The sequence below is a fragment of the Nanorana parkeri genome, unplaced genomic scaffold, assembly GCF_000935625.1.
Source record: "Nanorana parkeri isolate BGI_ZX_2015 unplaced genomic scaffold, ASM93562v1 scaffold5, whole genome shotgun sequence".
NCBI classification, from domain to species: Eukaryota; Metazoa; Chordata; class Amphibia; order Anura; family Dicroglossidae; genus Nanorana; species Nanorana parkeri.
The window spans coordinates 3,843,935-3,855,771 of record NW_017306273.1 but is presented as its reverse complement, the minus strand read 5'-3'; the positions used below and the strand labels follow the sequence as shown (position 1 = coordinate 3,855,771).

General features: G+C 42.9%; 1 protein-coding gene across 1 annotated transcript in view; it reads right to left on the bottom strand.

Moving 5' to 3' along the window:
- Nucleotides 1–1,849: 1,849 nt before the first annotated feature.
- Nucleotides 1,850–11,837, bottom strand: part of MEGF6 (multiple EGF like domains 6) — a 201,423-nt gene continuing 191,435 nt past the window's right edge. The window contains exons 33-39 of the mRNA XM_018576690.1: nucleotides 9,491–9,619; nucleotides 8,296–8,424; nucleotides 7,739–7,867; nucleotides 5,522–5,650; nucleotides 4,781–4,909; nucleotides 2,776–2,820; nucleotides 1,850–2,145 (exon numbers count right to left, since the gene is read on the bottom strand). Of these exons, the coding sequence (XP_018432192.1) occupies nucleotides 2,075–2,145; nucleotides 2,776–2,820; nucleotides 4,781–4,909; nucleotides 5,522–5,650; nucleotides 7,739–7,867; nucleotides 8,296–8,424; nucleotides 9,491–9,619 (761 nt within the window). The 3' untranslated portion in view covers nucleotides 1,850–2,074. The remainder of the gene's footprint in view (nucleotides 2,146–2,775; nucleotides 2,821–4,780; nucleotides 4,910–5,521; nucleotides 5,651–7,738; nucleotides 7,868–8,295; nucleotides 8,425–9,490; nucleotides 9,620–11,837) is intronic.

Below are 11,837 nucleotides of genomic sequence, written 5' to 3'. Positions count from 1 at the left end.
CAAAAAAAAAGGCCTGTCCCCTGCCAGAATGCTGCTAAGGAACCCTTGCTTTCTGTGCGGAAGGAAGGGGTCTCTATGCAGAGGCCTGGCACGCCCCCCTGCTGAGCTGAGCCAATAGCTCTGCAATTAGTGAAGCTCATGCCTCCCACTGATTGGAGAGCTTTAGCTCTGACTGTGTAGGGGGTGTGTCTGACCTCTGCAGGGTGACCACTGCTTCCACTTAGAAAGCAAGATCCCTTCTCTGCTGGTAGGGCACATTGTTTTCTACTTGGGGTTAGGCTGCTTTTTAAAGAAAATGAGTTGTAAGGCTTTACACATCTTTTAGTTTTGATGCACCTATTCGTTGATTTACAGTCAAAGAGTAGAAACCTCAATGTGTTAAATGATGTTACTGTTTTAGTATGGGACGTATCCAAGGCTGACTGTGCTTGAATATGAGGCTGTATCCTGGAACTGACTGATATGTTCTCTGCACAACTCTGCACAATTTAAATGAGGAGAGATGCTGAGTGGTCATCAGCTCCTGCTGAAACATCGCAAAATGAACCCTTTAACCAATATGCAACCCCTAAGAAACACAACAGCCATACAACCAGATATAATTCATACTGCTCAACTTTTTGGATATTTTTGACAGTTGGTGGCACCCGGTTTTTTCACCAGCTTGGACAGAGCACAGTCTGGCGTACATTGGTATGTGACTTTCACAAAACATCTTCTGGCTTTGAGCAGTTGGCTGCGCTTTTCAGTAGAAAGCCAAAAACTGGCAAATACTCTGAGGACGTCAAAAGAGCAGTCAGAGCAGGCTCCGTGTGCATTGTTGTGACTGCACAAATCAAAATAAGATTTGTTTACCGGACAGAGCCGAGCTCGGGCAGGCGTGGTAAATAGTTCCCGTGGGCTTGAAACTTTATTTGCAATAGTTTTACTTTACAATGCATGTGGCCTCCAGATATGCGTTGTCCCTTTGGCGTCCAGTCCTAAAAAAATGTTCCCGACATAAATAGACATTTAATCGTTGTGTTTTCTTTGAGTAAGACTAACAAGTTTAAAACTTTACATACGGTGAGAAATATGAAGACCAAGTCGTACCAATGCCAAGAACATCCCTCACGTTCAGCTAGTCTGGAGCTTCTCTTTCATAAATTCCATTGTAGATAGTCATGTAATAAAGCGTTCAAGATCTCAGTTGGGTTTATGAAGGTCCACTGCGGAATAGAAGATCTTAATTGGGTTTATGAAGGTCCACCATGGAATAGAAGATCTCAGTTTGGTTTCTGAAGGTCCACCATGGAATCCAAGATCTCAATTGGGTTTATGAATGTCCACCATGGAATAGAAGATCTCAATTGGGTTCATGAAGGTCCACTACGGAATAGAAGATCTCAATTGGGTTTATGAATGCCCACCATGGAATAGAAGATCTCAATTGGGTTCATGAAGGTCCACCATGGAATAGAAGATCTCAATTGGGTTTATGAATGTCCACCATGGAATAGAAGATCTCAATTGGGTTCATGAAGGTCCACCATGGAATAGAAGATCTCAATTGGGTTTATGAATGTCCACCATGGAATAGAAGATCTCAATTGGGTTCATGAAGGTCCACTACGCAATAGAAGATCTCAATTGGGTTTATGAATGTCCACCATGGAATAGAAGATCTCAATTGGGTTCATGAAGGTCCACTACGGAATAGAAGATCTCAGTTTGGTTTATGAAGGTCCACCATGGAATAGAAGATCTTACCGCATCACTTTTAACCGAGATATCCCTTATTTCTCTCCAGACATTAATGAAGAACCTTCTTCACTTCCGCTTAGGCAACAGAAACCTCAATTATCGAGCGATCAAGCACTGAAATCCGGTTCGTGTCATTGATCGCGACTCAAGAAGGAGTTTGGGATGTCCCATCTGGTCATTCAAACTCGGACCTTCAAGTTCAACTAAACACAAGTCATCTCTCCTTCTTTGCATCCTTTTGAAAAGAAGTTCTTAGTCATTTGTTTCCTTAAAGGTCAAATCGTGGTACAGTGGCTTGTCATGAATTGTATTCCTAAGAAAAAATAATGGTCTATGGCTTTTGCTTGCTTGAATGTATTAGATATCTAACGGCGGACTGATGTGGCGTTCGCGGTGGTGCATCTGGAAGAGAGAGAAAAAAAGATTGTCATTGTGAATCAGGATAGCTGGGTAGGAAAAGGGGGTTGGGTGGGAGGGGGTGTAATGCTGCAGCTGAACCCCAGAATAAATAAATATTGCCTAAATACAAGAGCCATGTGTATTCTTCCTGGAATCTTGGTGAGCTTTGTGTATTTCTCCAGATGTGTGCGGTAATCCAGTGTGAGACTTGGAGCTTCCTGTAATAAAGACCGCTCACTGCTACTCTCTCTCCTTGTGCAGGGTGACTGGTCTTTATTGCAGGACAGGGTGGAGACCAGACCGTCCACTGCTGCTCTCTCTCCTTGTGCAGGGTGACTGGTCTTGTATCTGCCCCTTCCCGTAGTTACCTGTAGTGGTTTCCTGTAGTGGGTGGGGCCTGCTGGGTCCCTCCCACAACTCAACAGGCTATGTGCAGCACAGTGATGATATCACTGCCACTTTTATTTTGTAATATCTGGGTATGTAAAGCCATTTGATGGTTTTACATCCTTTGTGGCTATTAAGGAATGTATCTGAAAAAGTTTTTGTGTCCGGAATTCAGCTTTTTAAAAAAAAATCACACAGCGGATATGTTTATAGGCACCGAGTACACTAGTACAGGTTCTCGCTTACTTAGAAGTGCTTGGAGTTGCTCCGACATAAGCTGTGGCGGGCCACCTGCAAATGAACACAGACAGGTAAAATGCAGCCATGACCATTTTAACAGGGAAATTCAATCTAAGATATAACATTGATCTACGGGTCATTTCTGGTGCAGTTTTTACTTGCATTCAATTTAAGCCCTGAGGGGGGGGGCTTGTGTTTGCCCCTGGAAGGCGTTGGATGTTTGCTCAACACGATTATTAAAATTTTTATGGACTCTAACATCCATTTTGGTCCGGTGCTCTTCTGTTTTCTGCCCCTGAGTTGCTCCTAGCACCTTCTTTTGTAGACTGTGTATCTTTGAGCTGCCAGCCATAAGCTAAGGACAAATCAAGTTGGATCTTTCATAGAGGGTAGCAAGAGACAGCTTCCAGCACCTCTGAAATATTTGCATGATTTTATGTCCTGGGCTGACAACGCATTGCCTCTGCTGCACCAACATTGCAAAATAAATGGCGTCAGCCTTGCCCGGTTATTTTTTGCTAGACTATGGAATACTGCTATTGTGACAGTGAGGTTCATGCGAGGCGCTGCAGCTGTCAATCAAGCAGGGCTGGGTGGAGGCTGTGTCAGTGGGTCTGACTAGGGGACTACAGACATACCGTTCTATAGTTCCGATTAGGAAACAGACCGTTGCAAACATGGCAACGTGCTTGACGGGTCAGAACGTGGAAGTAAGCGAAGGGGACTGGCAGGATCACTCGGTATTTACTAGACATGTGCCATTCGTTTCGTTACCAATCGAAATTCGTACGAATTTTCCTGAAATTCGTAAATTTGGAAGCATCCGAAATCCGAATTGCAGTTTCCGAATTAAATACGAAATTCGGTTAACGAATTTCGGATCCGAATTTCTTTGAAACAGGAACTAATATTACCCCTGTAAATGAGGTTGAACAACATGACAAGATTTTTTTTTAAAATCCGAAATACGGATCCGCTGCTGCTGAGGGTTGCATTTACAATACACAGGCAGGAAATACGAAATTCCGTTGACGGAATTTCGTTCCGTTACGAACATTCGTCATATTGAAGTTAAAAAGCAAAGTACATTTATATTGGAGTTGATGGTAGTTTTTTTTAATCCGAAATACGAAATTCGGATCCGGAATCCGTTAACTGAATTCGTATTTCGGATAAAAAAACAACTACCACATCGACTCCAATATTAACAAAGGTATTTTTGCTTTTTAACTTCATCATAACGAATGTTCGTACAGTTACGAAAATGTGCCGAAACTAACGAAAATTCATATTTCGTACGAATCCGAATTGAGTTTCGGACACGAAATACGAAATACGAAATAATGGATATTCCGAAACGGAACGAATTGTTTGACGGCGCACAAGTCTAGTATTTACTGCTAAATATGCAAAAGAAGCAACATGTACATCAGAGGTAGGCAACCTCGGCATTCCAGCTGAGGTGCAACTACAAGTCCCATGAGGCATTGCAAGACTGACAGGCATGACATCCCAGAGGTAGATTTATTATGGGAATTGTAGTTTTAACACAGCTGGAGGGTCAGAGTTTGCTTACCCATGTTTATGTAAAAAGGAATGCATTACTGATAGAATGTCAGCAGTAAGGTTTCATACACTGACGTCTTTCACCATGGGTTGGATCTTCCATCCCAAGAGGGTCAAAGGAATTTAAAAAGGGAATCCGTGTCTGCTGAGGGCAACCATTGCTCTTCATGAGACATTCATGTAGTAATCAGCCTGCTCAGAGACTATCACCTCATGGACTTTAAGGAGGAAGAGGACGTCTGAGAAGATTTCCCCTTCCCCCCTCTCCTTTTTGTGTCTCTTGTCCTTCAATAAAGCATATTTTTCAATCAAAAAAAATTCATGTAGTTTGCGTATATAATTTGGTCATATTGGTGGGTTAGTGGACAGAATATTGTGCACAGAGCTCCGTCCTCCGTCCTCTCCACAGCGTTCAGTGAAATAGAAGGGTAACGTCTAGATTTACCTTCTCGGCAGTTGTGTCCTATAAATCCCCGCAGACAGATGCAGCCTCCGGTCAGAGAGTTACATTGTGAATTCCAGCCGCACTCACAGCTCAGGCTGCAGTTGGGTCCATAATAGTTCATTCTGCAGTCTACGGAAAGACAAGTAAAAAGCCTTAGATGGAAGCTGCAGTTTTTCTGACTCATGTACTAGCCCCCTGAATGTAACAGATTCACTGCTACTGTCCTCACTGCAACTGTATGAGAACAAGGACTCAGGAAATGACAACTTCCATCTGAAGCTTAGCAAGCACACACACAGATATACAGGCACAGACATGGGAAGCTGGCCATATACGTTGCAGCCTGTTTGTACAATATACTAAGTTTTGATATGACTGTACGGAAATCTAGTGTGAAAAGATCCAATATATGCTGAAAATATGGATGAGGTTGCATGAAATACTGTGTACTGGGTAAGTTCATTCTATTATTCCAATCAAAATTCTACAGTTTTAAGATTAAAATGTACAAAAACATTTATATAATAAGAGAGTATATTGTACAATCAAGAGTAAGTGTGTGTATGTATCTGTATAAAACTTTTCATTGATATTATATAATATATATAAAATGATTATATATTGTATATTATTATTATTATTATATTATATATTTTTACACACACAGCATACAGTATGTTAACTGCATATGTATTTGCAGTGGGGTTATGCTGCAGTATACAAATAAACAGCACATGTCACCTATGTCACAGGTTGATCCTGTCTTCCCCGGAGGACATACGCAGGCTCCGCTCCCTGGGTCACACGGTCCATTCCCTTCGCACTGGCAGAGCTTCTCGCAGTTTTCTCCAAATGTCCCCGTCTCACAAACTTGAGTCAGAGTTACAGAAAAGAAAAAAGCTAGGTAAATATAGTGTTTTCCTCCGGAAAGATATTTATTAGGTTTTAAGATAAATCTGCTCCCTAGGAGATGAATGATTTATGGATCAAAACAATGTATCCATTATTGATTGCCCACATTCAATATTATCTATCAGAGTAGAAGCACTTGCCACATTCATCTACAATATCTCCATCAGATTCTTTTGTTTAATCCTCCAGCTGGAACTTGGTCGGTGAGAGGTTCCCGCCAGGAATACTCGATGGTAATACGTTGCTTAATTATGGACAGCAAGTTTGCGGATCAGAAAGAGACCAGTAGCTTGTGTACATGGGAACCTGTACTGTCAGTTAACATAGTTGATTAACAGTTACAGGTTCACGATGAGTGATGTGCATCTAAAGAGAAACAATGTATCCACAGTGATTGGTAACACCTTCACCTTCGTAACACCTCCAAAATACGCCCCTTCCACACCAATGAAACCGCAAAATTACTCATCCACTCACTTGTTATATCTCGTCTTGACTATTGCAACTCCCTCCTCATTGGCCTACCTCTACACAGGCCCCTCCCCCCTTCAGTCTATCATGAAAGCAGTCTCTCCCATCCTATTGAACTCTCTACCCCAACCTGTCCGACTATCTCCCACTCTGACTTTAGGCTATCCCTTAAGACTCATCTCTTCAGGGAAGCCTATCTCACCTCAACCTAACCACTGAACTATCGCTTTCTCAAACAATTCATCCCCACACAGCTACCTCCTCATGTATCACTTCCCCCTCCCTTTTAGATAATATGCTCTCACGGGCAGGGCCCTCCTTACCATCTTGTCTTGAATTGTATTGTGATTGTAATCTCTTCCTTATATTGCAAAGCGCTGCGCAAACTGTTGGCACTATATAAATCCTGTATAATAATAATAATTGTGTACAGTCAGTGTTACCTGTCAAAGTAGAATTACTTATTATATCCATCCACAATATCTTCATCAGTTTCTTCTGTTCAATCCTCCAAATGGAGGTGCAGAGTATTGGACAGGGTATTCTGATGCACATATAGCTGAGGAATGTATCAAGTGCTTCTACTTTGACAGGTAACACTGACTGTTGGCAATCATTGCGGATACATTGTTTCAATTCTGATACACTTATCAAAAATCTTCTGGCACGTCAAGGAGTCTCAGATTTATTCTGGTATTAGACAATTTGTGATACTTGGCGGTGTCTTTTCTGAGACTGCAGCAGCTTCTGCTTTATAACAATCAAGTGTCCTTTTTGCTCTGCATCTGCTTCTATATAAAGTTTATACAGAATGGGTTAATTGTGAGTAAATTGTCATCAAGAAGACCGGTGTTGTTATCCAAGGAAGGCAATTTCTTTTGTGGAAAAATAAGCCCTTGCCAAGTTATTTTAGAAATAAAAGACTCTGGGAGGAATTCAATAAAGGCTTAGCGCCCCTTTTCTGGTGGTATGGACCTTTAAAGGTTTCTGCACCAAATTTTAAAAAAGCCCTGTCACCGGTTTTAGTAGCGTCACCGACACTTGCGACAGTTTCAGGTAGTTTCTAATACTGCCACCTTAAGAATCCCTCCCTATGGCTGCAACTGATTCAAAAAGGATTACAGATTGGGAAATTGGTGCAAATTAAGGCCAACTCCGTGCAAGCGTAGAGACATGTCAGTGCTCAGAGTGCAACATGTATGTGATTGGAAGCAGTCATAAATCTGACAGTTTCCTGCTTATGGTTTATTGGTTGCTAGGACACAGCCAACCACTTAGTAACCAATGATTCATCCTGGGCCATTGAGCTGCTGGCTGGGAGATTCCTCGGCTGGCAGCTGAATGTAAATGAAGGAGCCAGGGATGCTTCTGACACCATTACTCAAGAATGGCCATGGTCAGTGTGTTAAACAGGCCCCATACAAGCATTGGGACCTGCCTTGTCTTTGCATTGGGACTTTGTTGGGGAACCTCTTGCATTGCCCTGGCTGAGGGTTATTGGTTACCTATGTCCAATGTACCATTCCGATATTAATGCACCTCAACAATAACGGTTTGATTATGTGCCAGGCTGACCTCTCTCACATTCTTCACCATAGAAACCGGACGGGCACTGGCAGATGCCGGTTGCAGGGTCACATGATGCTCCATTTTCACACTGGCACCTTTCCTGGCAGTTGTCTCCATGAAAATCAGGTGGGCAAGCTGTAAAAATTAAATTGTGTTAGGCTTTTCAACATTGCAAGTGCCTATAACAAACTTCCCCAACACTCAGCTCTACCAGCCAGCCGAGGGGGAACCAGTTTCAAATGTTTCTCCATTTGCAATCTTTTTCAAATATATTAACAATAAAAAATCTTATGTTGTGTGAGAAAATAGTCAGACATATATGACTCCATTCATGTTCTAAGTAACTGATTCTGAGTGGCGTTCTGTTGCAAATGTCTTTGTTGGATGAAAGCGGTCTGCTTTGTTGCTGAAGGACGCAACTCTACCTGTGTAATAGAAAGAGACAGAAGACTATCTCCATCGTTATAAACTCCCCCGCACCCCTGTGTGTCAAACATTTCCTTCTGCTGAATCTACAATCTATATTGAGTCTTGGCATTGTTTGGCCTATCTGGGTGGCTCACCGTGTTGGCATTCATTTCCGTAGTAGCCCTTCGTACAGTGACAGGTGCCCGAGACTCTATCACATGTACCATTGTTAAGGCAGGAACACTCCATCTGACAGGAGGGGCCGTATTTCCCTGGGGGGCACTCTGAAACAGAAACAAATACAACCTTCAATGACATCTATGAAACGCGGCTCTGTAATCACAGGATACCATGTGTAAGTGAATAATGGATAATCTGCGCAATGTCAAAGTTGCAAAGTTCATCTGTGCAAAGTTGTAGAAACTTTACAACTATGGTAATCAGTAAAGTTTATGCCATGGGACCACTGCAATACTCGAACATTTCCCATGTTTTATCCCTTTAAATCTGAACACCAGCCTTCCCCTCAGTCTCGCACCAATGTACCAGCTCCTCTCATGGACTGAAACTGCGGACTTTGATTTCACTGCACACTGTGAACTTCTCATAGTGATAGTGCAAAATGTAATAGATTCCTCCATCCACACTAAACATGTATCTATTAGATTATCCATTAGATTTCGCTCATTCAGCCTAAAGACATTCCCGTCTAGCTTTGTGTTCCCAGCTCCTCCTGTTACATCCTTTATGATATAAAATAGCCATAAAAGAACCAACAGGGATGGTGGCACCCCTCATAATGGACACAGCAGCTGTGCAGACCTGAGAACTCAGCACAGGGGATGGTGTGAGCTCCTCGTAATGGGCACAATAGGTGTACAGACCCAGGAACTCACCACAAGGATGGTGGGGACCCCTCATAATGGGCACAGCAGTTGTAGAGACCTGGGAACTCAGAGCGGGGATGGTGGGAGCCCCTCATAATGGGCCCATCTGGTGTGCAGACCCAGGAACTCAGAGCAGGGCTAATGGGAGCCCCTCATACAGGGTCCATCTGGTGTGCAGACCCAGGAACTCAGAGCAGGGCTAATGGGAGCTCCTCATACTGGGCCCATCTGGTGTGCAGACCCAGGAACTAAGAGCAGGGAGCCCCATTGAGGGGCTCCCAATTGGGAACCCCTCAATGGGGCCCAGCAGGTGAGCAGATCCAAGGGTGCAGAAATCTCACTAACAGAGTCTCCAGTATATAGAAGAGACAGTGAAGGTGCTGGAGTGACAAACCCCCTGACCATCAGTTTTTTGATTGAAGTGACTATAACATACAGTAGGTGCACATGGGAGGCAGTTTACCTTCCTCGCAGGTGGGGCCCATCCACCCCAAGCCACAGCGGCATGATCCATTCACAGGGTCACACAGACCTCCATTCCTGCAGGAGCACAACTGCCGGCAGTCTCCACCAAAGTGATCCTTAGCACACTCTAAAACACAGAAATGTTTTGATCTCACTAGAAGTTCATAATTTATTTTTATTGCCGTTGAAACATATGTGCACAGAATACAACAGCATAACAACATGAGATATACACTGTACAGGTTTGTAGAACAACAAGTTTAAATATGAGATAAGGTATTTAAATGTGTATGACATCTAATGTATATTTTACACGGGCCTTATAGTATTCCATTTGTAGAGTACTGGGAGAATGATTGACACTGATTTATCCGGGGCAGTATGAGTTCTTCTGACAGGAGACCCATGCTGAGTTTCTATAATAATCTTCATTACCCATAGTTACCTGTCCAGTATTATCATGCATCATTGCCAGCATTTAAGTCCTGATGAAGGGGGATCTGTGAGCCCCAAATCATGTTTGGCTTTTTACCTTATAGAACATCTCATAAAAAAAAAAAAGCCATACTGGACTGAATTATTAAATGTGGTGCTCTCATTCTCCTAATGAGACGGGGACTCTTTTAGATACCCTTGTAGACCAAGAGCCAACTCCAAATTTCAGGAATCATACTACTTGTCCTCATCCACAGTATTCTATGATATACAAAAAGCAGCTGTGTGTCATAAAGTAGAGCAATGGTGATTAATGGTCAGAATAGTGTAATGATAAAATAAGAAGAAATTAAACATTAAACTAAACTCTGGAATGCACTAGTAGGCTTTGCAGTCAACATACACAGCATACATAAGAATACATTTCTGATAATGGCATCTATTGTTACCCATACAGGTCTCCGTAGTGTTCTCCTGCTAATAATGTATGTCAGTCATCCTGCGTCCTGACTCTCTATTCATCTAAATAATATGTGTAGAATTTCTGGATGCAAAAGTAAGCTGGCAGAGTAGAATGGTGCTACTTACTTATAATATAATTATAATTATTTTGCATGTGCCTCCATAGCCCCAGTCCATGTCCTTGTTTCTACTGGTCCACACTTGTCGTAACATCCTCCTGAAGAATCCATGTATGGCAAAACGCGTTGAGGAAATATCAATGTGCCAACTACCACTTCTGTGCTATTTCATCACGACATTGTGGGACTCAAACTGCATGTAAGTCATTGCGGAATCGGTACGCAAATATTGTTGCTTATATATACCATACGTACTTCATGGTTGACTTTGTGATGTTTTTAGCTACTATGTTTTAATTGTTATTAATAAAGTTTTTGTTTTAACTGAAGGCCTTGTTTGCATACTTTAAAAGCCCCCACCAGGCTTTATGCCTGTTTTGGTGTGTTTGTACTTTATAGTTATGGGTAGGGATGCGCCGATACCGATAGGACACGTACTCGCCCAAATGCTCCCAATGCCTGGCCCGATACCGGAACTTCCGGTATCAGGAAGCCGGGAGGTGAATCAATACACGCTGCCCGGCTTCCTGATTGGCCGTGAAGTCGGCTCCATGCTCCATTCGTCACCAGGGAGCATGGAGCTGGTTTCCCGGCCAATCAGGAAGTCTGGGGGTGGGTAACTATTAAAAAAGCCCGCTCCATGCTAATTCATCACCAATGGCTCACTTGTAATGACTCGCCTCCCAGCTTCCTGATTGGTCGGGAAGCTGGCCAATCAGGAAGTCTGGCGGCGAGTCATTTATCTGCCCCCCGGCATCCTGTTTGGCCAGAAAGCCAGCCCCATGCTTCCTCGTCACCAGCCTACTGTGGCAAACAACATACAAGTCCCAGCGTGCACCCCCAACCTCTTACCTTGGAGAACCTCTAGCCTCAAGTCAGAGGTCTGTTTGAGCGAATGTCACATCTCAGCCTCTCAGCCTAGAGACACACAAGCCTGAGCACAGGTGTACTTCTTCAAGGATATTCCTTCCTGCATAATCCCTGAGCGGGTTTCCTTTCACATAACACAATCATTCTTTATAAAATGCCAACATCAATTGCAGCACTTCACCTTCAAAGAACATAGAGTAACAGAGGAGCCCATCTGCAGAGCTTACAGGAAAGCACTACGTTAGTCCCCAGAAGCTCAGGGCATTATGTTGTGGGGTCAGATGGAGACAACAACAATGTAGCGATAAATACTCCACTGCTTCTCATGGTTTTACAGGATGCGATGGACTTTGAATGGCTCCTGAGGGTTATGGAAGGTAATATCCTTTTTTCTTTCCTAAATATAAAAGTATATGTGTAGGCAAAGTTTTTGTAGTTTTGGATAAAGTAGTACAGAAG